The 19355-nt window shown below is 41.1% G+C and overlaps 1 protein-coding gene across 1 annotated transcript; it reads right to left on the bottom strand.

Moving 5' to 3' along the window:
- Nucleotides 1-7082: 7082 nt before the first annotated feature.
- LOC139719145 (large ribosomal subunit protein eL19-like) lies at nt 7083-19074 on the bottom strand. The gene is made up of 6 exons (XM_071630580.1): nt 19036-19074; nt 11468-11574; nt 10242-10364; nt 8959-9079; nt 8122-8232; nt 7083-7598 (listed from the first exon to the last, which is right to left on the bottom strand). Exons 1-6 carry the CDS (start codon nt 19038-19040, stop codon nt 7469-7471), a joined length of 597 nt encoding a protein of 198 aa, XP_071486681.1. The 5' UTR covers nt 19041-19074; the 3' UTR covers nt 7083-7468.
- Between the last annotated feature and the right edge of the window lie 281 nt (nt 19075-19355).

Here is a 19355-nt window from a genome sequence, read left to right as displayed (position 1 = left end):
TTACTGTTGGCAACTTCTTTGGTGTACAATGACCAGGGCATCTTGAGTTGGTGGTCACTGTATGGTATTAAGGAAGATATTCTGACTTTGTCACAAGTATTTGTATCCACCATGCAGAGTTGACTCAAAAGAACTTCATTTTCCCCCCCTCTCTCTCATCTCAAATCATGCCAAGATAGCGTCCTTCGTTTCACTTTGCCATCATTTATGATTAGAAGCGAGATGAAATGCGAGGTGGAATATTGAAAAGAACGAAGCTTATGAGGAGTGCTTGTAAAACATCGCTCATCTCCGTCTTGAGTTTCGGAGCCTTGAGTAGCTTAGCTTTTCTGCCTCCATTCGCCAGAGATGGACATATCTGGGATATGAACCCAACTAAGGGAAGGATACTTGTGTGCGTGCAACCATTACATTGCCCTGGTGTGTTGCATGTGCTGAAATGGTTTTGATGGGGCATTGGTCGTTGCTGTCAGAGGCCTCGGAACGACTCTGTGCGGTGCAGTATCTGTGCGCTGTGGGGGGCATGGTGCACTTGTACGCCCCTAGGTGCAGGAAATTGGCTGCCATGGTGCTTGAACGTGAAATTACTGAAATGAAGCGACCGTTAATGGACGCCTGTAGCAAGTCGGCCAGACAGATGCTACGCTGCAGACCGCTGATGTATTTGTTTGTTTCCGTAGGCACGAATGCTCTCCCAAAACTGCAGTTTAATCACAGTGCTTTTTCCCTTCTCTTTTGTCACTCCTGCTCACCAGGCTGTAGATAGAGGGGTAGATAGGAGGTGCAAAGTAGTGAATATTTTGATATGTACCAAAGAGTTATGTAATCAATCACACGGTCTTTCTCACGCATAACCTTTGACCTTTGGAGGCATTCCATGAAACAGTTGAAAAATAAAAAAACGGGATATGGCTGTTTGCTTTTCATGAACAATCAAAAATGATGCCAGTATTTAAAAGATTTGCCGAGCTGTGGGTACGCTGCGTAATACTCATATTTAATGTGAAAGTGTGGTTGCCATGTTACGTAGTGCTAGGTTGTAGCAACCTGGAGATATGTTGTACTCAATGTTCGCACATTTGAAATAGGTAATATTGATTGCACACAAGCATAAGAATTTGTATTTATGGTCATGTGTGTGAGAGAAAAAAAAAGGAGAAACTAACACTAACGAAAAAAAAAAATCCCTCGCTTTGTCATGTGAATTAAAGAGAATTCCATCACAACTATGGCATTTCTATGACATTAACCTATATCAGCACAAGGTTCATGAATGACTAAATCAAAAGGTGCTAAACAAGGAGAAATGCAATAACTAAATTATTGTCAAAAAAAGAGAGAAATATGTTCTTTGTGGACACACATTCCTTTGACGAGACAAGAAAAAAAAAGTAGAGAGAGAAGAAATATGTTCTAGTGTGCCTACATTTAACTGTGATGAGCTGATAAGTCAGTCCATAGACCCTAGGAGTAGACATAGGGTAATATGTTGATTGTTGATATTTTTCGTGTGATTACTTAAAGTTGTACATATTTTTATTTATCACTCATTTCCCTAACTCTTGACATTGTCTTGCTACACTGTAATCTCATATATTGAAGGGAGAGGTAAAAAAAACCAAAAAAGAATGTGGAATACCAATGCTCGCTGGGGAAGCTGTATTCAAACTAGGCTGATTTGCGTTGCCAGAAAAAAAGAGTACCCCGTAACCATAGCAACTTAACTCAATTGTGCTTTAATGAACTACTGTAGATTGCGTAGTCGCTGCTTTGCTAATTCGTTGTGCGTGTTTTCAGGTCCTGTGATTTCTCACCCATCCTCTCTTTGTAAGCGATGATACAATCGTCGCGCATTATAGAGCATGCGGCACGGATGGACAACGCATCCGGGTTACTTTGTGTGCTTGCGACTTTTAAAGGGGTTCAGAGACCCCAACTCTCCCGTTTTCGACGGGAGATCTCCCGCCGAAAGCCCATTTTTGCACAATCTCCCGTTCTCCCGTTTGAGATTTGATTTCTCCCGCCCTGGCTCTGTGTCTCCCGGTGGAAAGGATTTCTTACTTATTTCTATCATGAGATTATGTTGAAAAAATAAGCCTTAGATAGCACCAGAGAACATCTAGAATCCTAGGAACTTCGCGCTTCTCACATATCAACTTGGAGTCTCCCGTTTGCTAGGGGTTTCGGGCGGGAGAATCTCCAGATCAGAAGGTGCTTGGGGTTGGAGTCTCTGGGGGTTGTCATTCAAAACTTTCAGTTATATCCGCTATGTTTGGTGAAGGGTCAAATAGGTCAAACAGTGTGTCTTGGAGGAATTAAATTTCTGCTCTTTTTCTTACTATGTAAGACATGCATCCCCACTGGTTCAGGAGGTATTTTAGTTGATACTGAGAACCCCCACAGAAAGATAACTCTAGGATATAGGATATGATTTAATCAAAGTCTTATTGAATGAGTACACGAAATAAAGCTGTGGAAATATAAACTTTCACAACAAACAAAAATATTGCTCACAATCACATGTGCCAAGGTCATACTACACAATAACTATGCATAATTCACTTTCCAATAATTTCCAGAAGTTTGAGCATGTGATCACACTACCGACAAAACTACACATGGTTTGAGTGATACAGTCTCCAGTGCGCATGCTCCACACAGGCAAATGCTATGTACCCTCCTTGAATATGGAAAATGCAAACAGGCAACAGCATGTGAAATAATGTGCACTGTGTGTTTTAAACAACGTGAAGTGGATCTAATCACAGGTCAAACTTCTCAAATTAACTGTGCGTGGCCATGCTGCACATATCTGTGAATAGTATTGCGTAGTGTGACTGCGGCTAACCATGCATTGGGTTGAGTGATGATGCTCTGGGCCCTCAGCTCTAGTATAACCTTGGTATAACCTGGAAGAACAGGTGTGCATTCAGTGCATGCACTTAAACCCTGTTCATATGATGAAGAGGGGACATGCATGCATTTTGAATGTTTGTCCTGACAACAACAAAAAAGCAAATGAGCAAACAAAACAACCCTATCCCCTCCCATGCACATACCGACGCCCTTTTCTTCCAGTAATTACCGGTAACAAAGAGCGTATACACTGTGTAGTTTAGTAAGCTTTCTGACAGGGAGTGAATGAAATCCCTATATAAGCTGTATGGATGTAGCATAGCATAATAATGACCTCGGTATATATCAGTTTGTGGTAGAACTCTTGCTAATGCGGTGTGTATATAAGCCTACCTTGGGGCGTACGGATGCTATGTGTATACATGTGTACTCAGAAATCACGGAGCAGCTATCAGGACCGTGTGCGTCAATGACTGAAATGCTGTTTGCTTCTCGTGCATACGTTCACGAGGTAGACCGAACTTTCTTTGCGAGAGTCCGGTCCCCTTCGATCTTTCACGGGGTGATGCTTTTTTTCGCCACAGTAGCGGGAGCAAGTTTATTTCACTGCGTTGTGATTCTGTGCAGACTTCTCAGATTTCTTTTGCAAAGTCTAAATGTGTTGTTTTTTTTTTTTTCTCTTTCTTTCTTTTTTGAGCCATAGATGCAAAGGTACTGATTGTATGATAACAATGTAGCTTGCACCATTAATTTATAAGCTCACACCTGTATATATACGTTGTAGTCGTAGCACTTTGGTTTGTTTGTCTGCCGGTTGTGTAGACATCACGAGCTGCCTTAGCTATCAATGCTTCTTTGAAATAATGTACTGGTAATGGGTGACATGGACCCCTGCATGCCCCTGTACTGCTTGATATGATATTCATGTATGAAATACACATATAAAACTACCACTTTCTTAGTCAAGGTCAGTAATCACTCCGACAAGGAGTGCCAAGATCTGATGTATTCTTTGTGAAATGCAGGCTGGCTTGGCAAATATGTATGTTCAAGAATGTTCTTAGCCTGGCCGTGTTTGACTGCAGATGAGATGCTGCCATCTTGCTCCTGCGGAGAAAAAAAAAAAAAGTGAAACAGCAGTGATACCAAACAAACAAATAAACAGATGAAACAAAAAAATAAAGCAAAAACAGTAATCTTCCATGTCATCCAGAATTTGTGAGGAGTGTTTAGCAATAATGTTTGATGATTGTTCAATAAAAAACCCCCAACTTACCCTGTTTCTCATTAGTGCATGGGTTTTTATGCAGCATTTTTAACACAAGATTCCATTTGGTTTTCCCAGCAGGTTATTGTATGTGTACACGCAGTTTTGGAGCCCATAGGGCAGGGAGGTGAAGAAACCGGTATAAGAAAAAGAAAACCAGGAGTTAAAAAAGAGTTGCTATTTTTTATTCCTCCCACCTCCTCCCAATTTTCTGATCAACTTTACCAGGAGTACAGAGATAAAGAAGTTGCTCACACTAGTCTGTATATCAAAATTCAAGTGTTATCTTTCTGCAATAAACATGCTGTACTATGCATACAAATGGATGTCTTACTGTGTGTTCTTTGTAGGAGTGTGATGCAGGGATGCCAAGTTCAAAACAAATTTATGAGTGAGATTTTCATGACTCGGCATCTCAACGAGCGAGCGAATGTGCATGCAAGCAAGGGTGTGGGAGGGGTCCCCCCCCCCCCCCCCGTGGCCTCCCACGGTACGGAGCTTTTTCAATTTTTAGCTCTTAATGGTGTGATCATGTGCATACGTAAGTGACTATTTTTTACTGATTTTGAAAGACAAAAGGAAAATATACCTTCAATTTGAGCTATGCTCATTATTAGTGGCCCAAATTGCAGACTTTGCCCGATGCGTGAGAAAAATGGGTGCCATGCGTGAGATCGTGAGACGACCCCTAAATGCTCGAGTCTCACTCAGAATGCGTGAGACTTGGTAGCTCTGGTGATGCGAGTGCAGGTGGTGAATTGTCCTTTGAATGGTGTGAGTGATCCACCACACACACAGAGCGTGCAGTGATAAACACTTTGCATTTAAAAAAAAAGATCATTTTTACCTGGTCTTTTTTTAAAAAACTCTTTGCATGAAGACTTCATCAACATATATCCTAGCAGCTTACGTTACTTACTTAGGCTCAACCCACCAAGGCAGACTGAATTTACACCACGGTTTGAATTTTGCTAGTTTGGGGGAATTTAGGCCTTAAAAGCATACTAGAAATGTCCTCTCTACAGATCGTTGCCAGTGGGATAAGAATACATGTAGCTCGTTTGAAAAAGGTTCATGATATCCCCCCCCCCCCCCCCGCCCCATTTCTATTTCAATTTATTCTATGGTGTTCATGCCATTATGTAATTATATTGGATAATATGTTTGAATGCTAATGGAAGTGTGTCAGTAACCATGAAATGAAAACCTTTTGAATAAATATCAAGTGACATGACGGGTCCCCTTCTGGAGACTCTGTGCAGCACAAACTGCCAACCAAGTCAATTCCCAGCTCTGTGACTATTGCTATAATTCCTTGACTTATTTCCTCATACATGTACTAGATTCTCAATGATCCAGCCTCTTTTTGAACTGCTTAACTGCACATTTTCTGCAAATCTCTGTTCATCATTGTGTGTATTACATCTCGTATTGTGAACTAGAGTTAAAGCCTGCATGTACACTGAGAATTAAAAAGTGTGTGTGTGTGTGTGGGGGGGGGGGGGGGTGTGGGCGAGATTAATATTGTGCATAAAGTGTCGGCTAGTCGCCTCACTTTCGACACCCAATATTTGGTACACATGTATTTGAGCAACTGCCGTTAGGGAACCAAGGATGAAAAAAAAAAAGTGTTCAACCTGTGTGTGTATGTGTGTTGTATCGGTTATTTTGCTCTCAGTTTTGCCAATCTATTTGAAACAAAGCAAATTTATTCAGGTACATCCCTATTTGCCTTGAAATGAGTAAATACACACAAAAAACAAACAAAAATGCATGCCTTCGGTAGACAAACACAACACTTTCGCACACTTGTAAGCGACAGCATACACGGACCCCATATACAAATGTACTACTGATCGGTTCTCCAACACTGTATATCCAAGAGCCACATGAATATACAATATGTGTACATGGATTGTTAGGGTTCTTGCTCAGAGATATGAGAACACATTCACATTATGCGCCATTCTCCATCACACCACTCAAACTTAACATGTGTTCCATAATACACGACTGATTTGTCAGTTACTGCACCTGTCAGCAACCTTGATGTGCGCTGTGTGAACTGGTGCCGTTGTCAGAGGCATTTAGACATGATCATACTGTGAAAAAGCCTTGAAATATGAACGGGCTCATTGCGTAAGATATCTTTGCGAATTCAAATAAAAACCACTTTTTAAAGTTTTATTTGTATTTCTTGTTAACGACTTTAGTTCAGGTGCTGGAATGGCACAACACAAGTTATACATGAAAATAGTGTTATATCGAGCTTGGTGACGAGGTACCACTGTAACAACGTGAATTTCGCGGTTTGATTTTGCATTACCGTATCTAGCTGGTCTCTTCTTTCGTACATTTATGAGGTACATGTATTGGTCATAGGGAGGCAAAATGGGCAGTCCCGGTGACCTTGTTCTAATGGGGTTTCTGTGTACCTCCATTTCTCACTCATACGTACTTTGTCTTTGCATTAAGAATCCCTAATCTGTGGTGATGCTTATTAAAAGGCTTACATCAGGAAAAGAACAGAGATGTAAAAATGGTAAAGGAAAACCCTATAATGAGGTCGCCAGGACTGCCAATTTTACCTCATTCCAACTGGCACATCTTTGTACGCATACTGAAAATGAGAACAACTAAATACAGTAATTTGGGATGCCAGTTTACAGACAAGCCTAAATTCAGGCCCTGATAGTATAAGAGTTCTGGCCCTTTCCATGTACAAAGTATCTTCATGTAGTTGTACTTCAGGCCATCTCTTTCATTTTAACTGGTTTCCCCCAAGTAATGGAAAATCAAGACTGCCATATTCACATCGTTAAGGTGCTACCTCGATGTAAAGGAGTCTGTTATAACAGAGTTTCCCTACATCTAAGGCTGCATTCACTACACATTAGCTTGCTCTTCTCACAGAAACATTCTTGGCTGCAACACATGGAAGAACACACACCTGACATGGTTATTTGGGTGCAAGAGGCAATGCGAGACTTTATTCCTAAATCACATCCAAAACGCATCCAAAACGGAGGATAACCTACATCGCAATCAAATCGCTCAAAAGATTTATGTACATATCACAACACAATCGTGCCCTTGCTGATATATATTACGTGAGGTCTTGCTGTACACAGCTACATGTCTGTTTACTTGAGTCATACAAACCTAAATGTCCTATGGTGATGGAGTTAAGATGAATGATCATTCAAATCAAAAAGAGTACAGAGGGATCACTCTAGAAAGACATCTGGACAAAGACTAGGAATAATATGAACAGGCCTTGTCTCTTATCAGGATTTTTGTATTTTTTTCCCACTATCATTGCTGATTTAAATGGCGTTGTTAGATCTACTTTGAAGGGGCATCGTCATCCTCTCTGATGTAGCTCTTGAGTAACTCCTGGCGTTTCTGGGCAAGGCGCTCCTCTCGGCGCTTGCGGGCCTCTTTGGTCCGGTTGCGCCTGGCCTCGGCTTGCTCGCTGTCATGGGCAAGAAAACGGGACAAGGAATCAGAATGACAATCCACTGCACATTCATCGTAACTTTGGTAAATGAATAGTGTTGAAACAGGCAAATGAAATAGTAAAAGTTTCTTTACATTAAATATTTTTTTTTGGAAGTTTGGCAAAATTAGTTTCCCAACTCTTTAAGGGAGAGTGATAACAGTTGCATTTGCATTATATGCATATTCATTGAGGTATTGATGGCATAGCCTCACAAGTCTTCCATACACCTGAACACATATCTTCATTTTCTTGTGCACATTAATATTTTTCTCATTTGAGCTTAAAGATGTGATAGTTTTTTTTTAATCTCCTGGAGCGCACAATATAATTTCATAAATATTAGTATTGATTATTATTATTATTATTATTATTTTTTTTTTTTTTTTTTTTTTTTTTTTTTTTGGGGGGGGGGGGGTAATTCAACACAAGACCTTCCCGGAACTTTTTTGTGCCACTAATTGTGCAGCAAATAAATTTTGAGAGACTGGTAACTCACGCAAGCATCTTGCCACGCTGGTTCTCGGCCTTCTTCTTGTGGATGTACTCCATGAGAACGCGCTTGTTCTTGAAGACATTACCCTTGACTTTCAGGTACAGGGAATGGTAGCTGGAGACAGAGAAAGAGACAGAAAGAGTGGAGGGAAACATACTATTACTAATACAAGATATTTCACATGGTTCCCCACGAGTGATCCCCACATGCTAGTGCACCTACATGTATCTTTCCATGGCTGGCTGTGTAAACGCGCAAAAGGCCAAATGCGGGGCCAAAATTGGCCGCGCATTTGGCCACGCTCTGGAGGTGGTCTCGGCTGCGGCCGAGCTTGGCCTCTTCTTAGTGTAAACGCACACTGGGCCAAATGCGCGGCCAATTTTAGTCTGGCTTCCAGACCCTCTGCCCGTACTATTTCGCTATTCATGATATTAACCCCCTCAACGTCGAAAACAAGTATAGTTTAAGGTGGTTTTGTCCTGCAAAGAATTTTTCCTTCGGCAAAGGCCTTTGCCCGAACGGCGACTTCGTCGCCACGGAATCCAGTTGGCAAAGGGTCTGAAAACCAGACTATACCAAATTGCGTTTGTTTACAAGCAGAGCGCCACTACGACAAAATATTGAAAGGTTTGAATTAAAAGCGTGGCCGAGCCCGGCAGTGTAAACGGACAAAATTGCGGGGCTCCGCCCTGCAATTGAGGCTGGGCTCGGCCGCGGCTCGGCTCAGCCCCGCACTGTAAACGGGGTCATACACTACTCAACCTGGCATAATGTCATACATCAAATTGTATTGCACATCACTATCATTCAATATGACTATGGACAGAGATGCGAACTCACAGATGCCTGTCGATCTTCTTGTTCTCCCTGTACTTCTTGAGAAGTCTCCTCAAGACCCGCATCCGCCTGATCCAGATCACCTTCTGGGGCATACGGGCGTTGGCCGTACCCTTTCGCTTACCTGGCAACAGATGAGATGGAGAAAAATGTTGGGAAATACTAAGACTAACTTGCTAATAACATTTAAATCACTTCCTTGGTCATGATTTGAAAGATCTTGGCAGTATGCCAATAACCTGCCCCTTGGGCATATCTTTTCTAATTACATGACTCAATAATTTGACACATTTAAATGGAAAATAGGTTTGAACTTCAAATCTGAACATAAACATGGAGATGGAGAAGCAATATTCTTGTTTGTTATAAGAACTTCTAACAACTGTCTTTTTCTACAAAGCTATCTAAATCTGTAAACTGAACATGACATGGAGAGTAAGAGAAATCTTCAAGTGCTACACAAACACTGGAAACAGCAATAGAGTACTAAAGTGATAATGCCTCAATCTTTTGTTATGGCTTGGGTTGGAACCAGGTGCGAGCATGGTAGGCAACAATAGTATACACAGATATTTGGGCCAGGTGAGGATGTTTACAGAGCTAGTTTCCATGGCGACGAATGGTTATGACATCCCACTTAAGTACTCTACACTCTTTGCATTCTCCTTTTGTTTTTATTGTTTATTCTTAGGTCTACAGCTTGAAAGACCTGGTAGTGTTGGGATACCATGGAGTGGGAAGACTGGACAAACTTGGATTTATTTGAGAATCTCTGTAACAAAATGTGTACAGCTTTATCGCAGATCTCCATGTAAGTACACACACAGCCAAAATCTCTAGCGGATTTGGCCATTACCGATGTGCGTACACTTCGATGCACAAATTTGCTGACATGTGGCTGACAGGCGCTATTCATGGTTTTCAATTTACCCCAGTGGGCAGCAGCTGAACATCGATTAAATCGGACCATCCATGTTTGCCCACTCTACCGGGTCTTTAGACTGACTACCAGCCTGCACTGTGGTTGTTAACCACTCCTGCCTACACCTTCCCTCTCACTGACAGTGACACGACATTTGCTCCTGTGACTGTTGCTCCGTTCTTATTTTCTCCAAGGACTTACGGTTAGGATTAGGGTTGTGAAAGGCTTTTAGGTTTACTTTGATGTGAGGATTAGGATTAAGGGAAGGGTTGTGTTTGTCGGTAGAATTTGTGTTCGGCTTATCGTGCAGATATTTCATGGGAGCAATTGTCGCAGGAGCAAAAGTCATGGAACCCTCACTGACCTCTCCCGCTGTGTCGACCCTTCCTGCGAGCCTCTGCATTCTTGCGAACCCTGGCCCTGGAATGGACAGCGACTGGCTTGCGGATGATGAGGCCATCCTTGATCAGTTTGCGGATATTCTGCCCTGTGGACCATCAAGATAGAAAGAAGGCTGGAGGTGAGACGAGTCACCTAATGAATATCACATGTATCAACGTTAACTCTCCTCTAGTTCATCATACGACTCTTGTCCCACTTCAAATATCTGTATGCACTGGCTCACCATTTCTGATGCACACCAGTAATTCATTATTTGTTCTCTTCATTTGCATTTTCGAATGAGATTTTCTGTCTTTGAGATACTGTAAAAGTGGAAATTTTCGCGGTGTTCAAATTTTCGCGCATTTCGCGCAACCACAAACTAGCGCGAAAATAAAAGCACGCGAATATTTTTGCTTGCCATATGTGCCTGTGCGTGATGTCTTGATTCCGCGGAATTAAAAACACGCGAAACTCTTCCGACCCGGCCAAGCGCGAAAATTAGTCACGCGAAAATATCCACTTTTACAGTATACACACACACCACATCTCTGGGCCCAGATAAAAAAAAAAACTACCCCCCCCCCCAAAAAAAAAAAACAACAAACAACACACACACACACAAAACAACACAAAACAACAACAACAACAACAACAACAACAACAAAACACACTCCTGATATCAACCAGAAAAAAAGGAAATAGAATTCAGTACATAAGAATCATATGACCAGGGTGGTCCAAAACTTGAAATTTTAGCATGCTGCATGGACCCAGGGTAAAGGCCCTGGAAGCTCTAGGGCTCTAGATTCTGGTGCTATCCCAACTGTACTGTTGAATACTGGATCACATATAATGAGCTTGAATGCCAGGATAAAAGTCTTCTAGCAGCATTTTAGTATGTCTCATATTGTCATTAGCATCACGATCAGATCTTATATTTCCAAAGAAGTCACATGAATAAAAAGACACTGTTTAAGAGTCAACTTTTGACTTTTCAGTCCTGGGTGACCACACAGTGCACTCCCATTATAACCAACACGGTTATAACAAAATTCCGGTTACAACAAAGTACAAATTCAAGCTGCAACATTATCCACTCTATGTATTTTTATTGTTTATTTGCTCGGCTACAACGAAATTTTGATATAACGAAACAAAACTGCCTGTCCCAAGGACTTCATCATAATGGGAGTCCACTGTACTTACTTGAGTTGGCATTTGCGATCTCGTTGATCTCGTTGGGGTCGAGCCAGACCTTGTTTTTGCCGCAGCTCATGACGCTTGCGGCCAAGCGCTTCTGCAGCCGAAGGTTACTACAAAAAAAAAATAATAATCAGGGAAGACAAGACATTACCATTACCATTCTGACATAAGAAGAAAATAATGCCTCCGGCACCACTTCGTAGCGGAGGCATAAAAACTAACAAGTTCTGTATGAACACTAACAGCCAGACCCCTCAGCAGGTTGTTTGTCGGGTTTTTTTTTCCTCTCTCTCCCTCTTGTTGCTGAAAGAGTGAAGTACAAAGAAACTAAAAAACTAAGAACCTACTACCAAGGAGAAATTGCCATGCTCGTCACACAGCACAGTCCAAGAATATTACAATGAAGCCAGCTAACCCTGCCAACAATTCATCAAGGTGGATGGCTAATTTCAGTAGATATACATGTGTATATGCACAAGTACAGAGCAGCTAATCGATAATTCAGTTTATAACCAAGTTACAATTGACCCTATCTCATAAAATGTAAAAACTTGAATGGCTACAGCACCACTAAATTTCTGGAATAACGTGTTAAAAACCCAGTGCCAGTGCATAGCGACCGCTGCATTTTGTCTTACACAAAAAGCACCAAGCATTATCTTGATCTCTAACGATACAGGAAGTATTTTATGTATGTACATTATGGGAAGAATCTAGACCTACAACAGTCATACCATATCTTTAACATTTCCTCAGCAACTCGGGAACCGTTACGTACGTACATGTTCATACATGCAGCATATATGTACAAGAAATATCAACTGTACAGCCTGAAAAAGTATTTCTAATTGTGAAAAGAACTGTTTTAGTCATGACAATAGGGAAAAGTTAGTTGCAATATTAAATAACTCAATGCCTCGTAATAATTCCTCCTCAACAATCATTTCAGCAGTAAAAAACCAGTACCCAGGATCGACCTGCCATGCCAAAACTCAACCGCGTGCAATGGCATAGATTTTACATGACGTAGCCGTGTGCCGATTGAATTATGCACGGGCAGCTTGCTTTAATGGCCATGCTGTAAATCATGGTAAATTGTGTAACTTAGTGGAATGAATGGAATCAAAAGAGCTGTGAAACAAGCGACAATATGAATGTGTTGAGCAACTCTGGCAGAGTAAGCCACCCATAATTTGACCATAACGCCATCAAAAATTCAACCTCAGATTAACTGCTGTAGTGCTGTTACATATTTAAAACCTTGAAACTGTCGAATGTGATTATGCTTTTGGCTCATTTTGTGCGCGGTCTAAACTAATTTTGGCACGTCACGGGAGGTCGAACCTTGTCCTTGGTCCACTCCAAGCTTGCCTTGGTGTGTGTTTTTTACTTCACTAAAGTTCAATATGTGTGATTTTATCACAAGGTCATGAATACATCATCAGATCATGTTCATACATGTAGCAGTGTATGTATTTCATCATTGAATAACCCCCCCCCCCCCAAAAAAAAGAAAAGAAAATCTAACATTAGAATAGATGGGTGTCTATCTCGGTATCTTTTCTAAAGGCCCGGTCACACTGCCCAAAAGTTGCGTAAATGCATGAATCACGTAAGAAATTTTAGCCTTATGCGAAACATGCGCGATTTGTTCATTTCATGAGTTTGTCTGACGTGGGACCTTCGTAGTTGTCCGCCGATGTGCGCCCGCGGGCGCTTTACGCGATTTCAGGTTTTAAGCAGCTCAAAACTCGGCTTCACGTTAAAGTTCATGCAGTATTGCGCTGATTTACATAATTTTTACGCGATCAATGTGCGAAATATGCGTGGAATATCAGTGATTGTTCGTGAAATATGTTGCCGCTATCGTGTTCATTCGCGAATCATACACAGTGCATTAGATCTAGTGATAATGCGCAGATTATGCATGGTTTTCCGTGGATCTCAGTCATTGCGCACAACCACGAATATGCCCCGTTTGGGGCCTTTAATTAATTTGCGTGCCTATGCGCTGAAAGTGTGTGGTTTGTAAGTCTCGTATAAGTGATTTTTGCGTGATCTTTCCATAGGGTGATCTATGTCTTGATAGTAGATAGTTCTTGCGCAATTCCTCGGTAATTTTCATTGCGTAAATCAGCGAAAATTCTCGACGGACAAGCATGCACAACTAAATCTCTTGCATGATACATGTGTTTACACGACTTTTGGGCAGTGTAAGCGGGCCTTTATATTAGGGAGCTTTAGATTTTAGACGCGCGGACGTTCAAAGGAAAAAAACATGCTCTGAGCGTGCACAGAAGCGCGCGTCAAGTCGATCTATTTTTAGCTTGTGTCGACTGAGTTTTTCACTACGCGTACTGGGCTATTTTTACGTCCGCACAGTTTGCAACGTAGAGAGCTACTTCATGCATCGATCATATGGGGCGCGATTTTATTTTTTATACTAGGGTGTCTGAAGGTAATTTACAATATTGCTTTGAGATGTCTTTAAGAGATTTTGCTTACATATTTGATAAGAGATATGTCTAAATACGAAATGTGCCAAATATCAAGGCTCACAGATGTTTTAATCACGAGATATAAGCTTCGAAAGTTGATGCCAGATTAGACTATTTTGGCCAGAATCGCGTGAAAAAAGTGGTTCACAGCGCGAGTGCGAGCACGTAAGATTTGCCCGCACAGCCCGGCTCGCGTGCGATCAATTGATGAGCGCACAGAGGCCATTAATACGCAACCTTCCATAGCGATTCCCGGCTTGGATACGCACTCGTTAAGTCCCGCCCACTCTAACGTACGGCGCACGTTACGCTCTGCAGTGTGTACTGTATACTGGACATAAACACGGAAGCTGTATGAGCTATCTCGCCATGTAACCATCCATCGGCCTGGCCTGCATCACCGGGGCCGGGGCCGCCTAGGGATGGGCCTGCAGATCGCGCCCGGTCGAACGCATACTGCCGGCATTAAACACTTACGAAGAGCCTGAAATCAACGCTGATCAGATCGGAAAGGGTGTGTAAAGTGAGTATGATCGATATTGAAGTATAGTTTGACCTAAATTGTAAAATCAAGAATTCAGAGTCGGCGGTGTCTACCTTACCGATATGCGTTTTGATTCCACTTTCATACACGTGGCCGGCTTCTACATTGCTCTGTGTACGTTTCGACGCGCACACGTGTACCTGTACAGCAGTACGAGTATACGACTCAGGATTTTAGCTATTATTGCGTTGAAATTTGGAAGCGCAAGCACGAACTTTGCGCAGCTTTTTTTTTTTTTTTTGTGGTCATTTTGAACACTTCTCTACATTTTCCTCTTTCCGTTTAAAAGTATATTTTATTGATTCTAGTGGTCTATTATTTTTCCCGTGAAAACTGTACTGCTCTGGTATAGTGGTAATGCTTTTTCATACATGTATTCCCCCTTTCATTTATTACAAGATATGTTTTTATCTTATTTTGTTTTTCCATCTTTTTTCATCCAAACTTCATCGCCTATTTGTAGCTTTCCTCACTCCTTCATTGTCTTGTTTTTTCATCCAGGTATGCTTTTGATTTCATCAAGGTTCCAGGCTCTTGGTTTTCATCACATCTCTGCAGAACGGAACACGCAGACCTTTTTATAAAACGGACATTTTTTTTTTTTTATTCCATGATCAACATTTTTAACGAGTGTTTCATGTTTAGTGAAATACACGTGAATAATCAGCCAGTCATGTAACTAAGCTTATACATTTATATTTTTGTGGATTTGCATTTGCTTCAAGCACTCAACCAATTACATCCACGCTGTGAAGTTTCACGCTATGAATAACTTGTCTCCGTATTAAATGTTGAATGGATGTACAATTCAAAATGCTAAGGCTTCTTTGTTATCTCATCCCTGTATTTGTATGTCACTCGTTGAAAGTTATAAAACTTCAATAGAAATACAGGCAAAACGATCAATTCTTCATAATTTTGACGAGAAACAGATAATGAAATATTCACATCCTCGTATAGGCCCTATCACACATTAATTGGTGTACTCTTGTTTCAAAATATTGTACAGTGATACATTTTGGGAAAGAAATAATGTGAGAACAGTAATATGTCCATCATCGCATTGTTGCTGATCGAGTATGACGTTCAATTTTCGTTTGCTCTTGGGTATAATTTGTGAGATTTGGAATCAACATTTATGGAAACGGAACGCTGTTATCGACTACCGTTATCGCCGGACAAACGATTAGTGTCTAAAAATGAGAATATCAAATATCATTATGACTGGAAATTAATCAGAATAAAAACAAAAAACAAAACCAAAAAACAACAAGGAAAAGTAGAAATTACGCGGTGCGTAACATATGTCCCCGCCGGAAGTAGCATTTTGTAACAAAATGTGCAATATAGGTAAAAAATCAAGGTCAAAGGTCAAAGAAGTCAAAGGTCAAAATTCTGTGTAGAAGTTTTGAAGCCCTCACCTAGTGCCATCACATAAAGCAAATGGAATCGAAATTGGGTTAGAAATGGCGAAGGAGTAGCATTTTGTAGCCAATGTACAATATAGGTCAAAAATCAAGGTCAAAGGTCAAAGAAGACAAAGGTCAAAATTCTGTGTAGAAGTTTTGAAGCCCTCACCTAGTGCTATCACATAAAGCAAACGGAATCGAAATCGGGTTAGAAATGGCGAAGGAGTAGCATTCTGTAGCAAAATGCACAATATAGGTCAAAAATCAAGGTCAAAGGTCAAAGAAGTCAAAGGTCAAAATTCTGTGTAGAAGTTTTGAAGCCCTCAACTAGTGCCATCATATAAAGCAAACGGAATCGAAATCGGGTTAAAAATGGCGAAGGAGTAGCATTTCGTAGCAAAATGTACAATATAGGTCAAAAATCAAGGTCAAAGGTCAAAGAAGTCAAAGGTCAAAATTCTGTGTAGAAGTTTTGAAGCCCTCACCTAGTGCCATCACATAAAGCAAACGGAATCGAAATCGGGTTAGAAATGGCGAAGGAGTAGCATTTTGTAGCAAAATGTACAATATAGGTCAAAAAATCAAGGTCAAAGGTCAAAGAAGTCAAAGGTCAAAATTCTGTGTAGAAGTTTTGAAGCCCTCACCTAGTGCCATCACATAAAGCAAACGGAATCGAAATCGGGTTAGAAATGGCGAAGGAGTAGCATTTTGTAGCAAAATGTACAATATAGGTCAAAGGTCAAGGTCAAAGGTCACGACTGAAATTCTGTGTAGAAGTTTCAAAGCTCCCATGTAGTGCTATCATATAAAGCAAACAGAATCAAAATTGGCTCATAAATGACAGAGAAGTAGCAAATTGAAGATTTTGATCACACACGGACGCACACACGGACACACGGACACACGGACGGACAGACGGACGGACGGACACACGGACACACACACGTACGGAGCCCGTTTCATAGTCCCCTGCTCGAACTCGTTCGGCGGGGACAAAAAACGGAACAGATAGTTATGAAAGAAATAATTATTGCGTCTTTAGTTTGATTTGTTGTCTCTTGTTTTACGTCGCGACGTGTTCGAAGCAGATGATTATGAACGGATCTAAACGGAGAATAATCGTTCCTTTATGCGTATTTGGTATTATGCGTATTTATGCGTATCAGTTGGCGTGAGTTTGTGTGTGTGTGTGTGTGTGTTTGTAGGGATTTATTGTGTTTTGTCATTATTTGTTTATGTTTTGATCAGTGCTACATAATATCGCAACTCCGTCCACGTGTGTCATGAAAACTAGTGCCTCCGACTTTCTAGAATATGCGACAGTCATTCTTCCGCTGGAAGCAGTAAAATGTATATTTCGAACAGATAGTAACCATCGTTTGGAACCGTGAAACTTGACTTCGATGTAACAGAAGTGGAGAGGTAAGTTTTTTTAAAATCTATTTTATCAGGTTTCCGATTTCCCGACACACTAAGAAAGCAAATGCAACGGAAATTTGTCTGCATTGAGCTGTTCATGCGATTGAGCGACACATTTGCGCAAGAAACAATTGTGGACAGATTCTCTCTTGAAGGAATAAGATTACACAGATTACAAATGTTAATCAAAACAAATACCCTGATTTTTTTTCTTTCAATTAGTCATTAGTTGCGGTTGAAAAACGTTCGCATTAGCGTATTATAAATGCTTTCAAAAATAGCATAAAACAAAATAAAATCAACCCTTGTGTACTTTGTAAAAATATTATTTTGACAAATATCAAAATTTGACATTTGATTAAAAAAAAAATACGGGATCCCAGGCGGAAACGAAGACTTGAGAAAACAAGACTTTGAAAACGTAATTCTTGGCAAGCTAATTTACTGTTGATCGGCAAAGTGCAGTCATGAGGAATGAGCAAGTATTCATGATAATGTGAAATGCTTTAATAATTAATGAATTTATTATTTTCTTTCATTTTTCAATGTCTTATTTCGCGACTATTTAACCTCCGTTACCTTACGCTTTTGAGTGCTACGTGTGCTATGTTATGCATGTCAAGTACGTCACACGTATCGGGCGGGCCGGCTCTGTATGCATTACGCGAAGCACGTGCGGGCCTAATCTTCGCGCTGGAAGCGTCATTGTGGCTTGTTTCGCGTAAAATGCATATGCATCAGTCCGCTTTACGCGTTGAATGGCTGAAGTGATGAATATGCAAGCCACGCCTCCTCCGTTCGCTGAGCTAGGGAGTGAGTGATATGGGTACTTTCAGCACACTTTTATAATATGATCCCGTGGAGCTAGCAAAAAACTAACCGTACCAATGGATTCCGGATAGCCGAAACCTCTTAACACTCAGTCAGCATTGCAAATAACGAATCCGTCTCGGAATAACAGCTAAGTTTATGTTTCTTTTGCCGATTTTCCCCAGAAATACTTCGAATTTTGAAATGCTGACTGAGGGTAGTATGGAGCAAACTCTGCCCTTTCAGATGATACCTAACTTGTCGAGATTGTTGATTGGGATCAACCTAAGAAATTGCTGGAAAGGTGATTTTTTAGCGGAAAACCGTGACCACTTTTTGATGCGCGCGCTCGCCATTCATAACACACGCAGCGCCACGCAAAATCTATGGGGAGAGATTTCGGGCGACACAACTCGGTGCGCGATCAGACACCCTATTTATACGTTGCGTCCCAGCATAATCTAAAGCTACTTTTACGCGGGGAGAGGAGAACGTCCAGCGCACTTGTCGTCTCAAACGTCCGCGCGTCAAAATCTATAGCTCCCTATTATGTAACGAGGAGGCTGCTTGCAGGCAGGCCCAGGTTCAGCTAGCAACAACAGCGCCACGGACGGCCTACGCACGGTGCACTAGAACCATCCTCTGCATGTTATGCATACGTCAATGAATGAGCTACGGACAATCACCATACACCGCACCTGACACCGCGACCGTTCGCAAGTCTCACAACATCTCCACAAAATCATTTGTTGAACAAAATCTGAAGAGCTAATAATTCTGAAAGTGAATCCTCATTGAGCATATGAATTACAGCTTGGGAAAAAATTGCAAAAAACTCATAAATGGTAATCATGTGTCACATATGAATGACTTTCTTTAGCTTTTTCGTACCTCATGATGGCTGTGCCTATGCAGTAACACGAGGAAAAGACAGAGGTTGAGCAGGCGATGAGTGACTAATGTTCCTTCGCCGAACTTGATTTTTTTGTGAAGACCTAAGACTGATTCTAGCTAACCTCTGCTCATTTATGGTATAATTCAGGACGTATTTTACAGTTATATTTCAGAGTGAGGTAAAATTAGGCTATAATGATTTACAAATAGGTATGAAAACAAATTTCTTTATATCGCGCAATACTCCTTGATGGTTTCAGCGTGATACGGTTTATCAGAGCCTTTTCGCTGAGTGCATATATCACAATATCGACGCA

This window comes from Diadema antillarum, unplaced genomic scaffold (genome assembly GCF_040938485.1).
Source record: "Diadema antillarum isolate AM-2024a unplaced genomic scaffold, OU_Dant_1.0 scf00000009, whole genome shotgun sequence".
In the NCBI taxonomy this organism is placed as follows: domain Eukaryota; kingdom Metazoa; phylum Echinodermata; class Echinoidea; order Diadematoida; family Diadematidae; genus Diadema; species Diadema antillarum.
The sequence above is the reverse complement of the archived record's forward strand: the minus strand, read 5'-3'. Positions and strand labels throughout refer to the sequence as shown.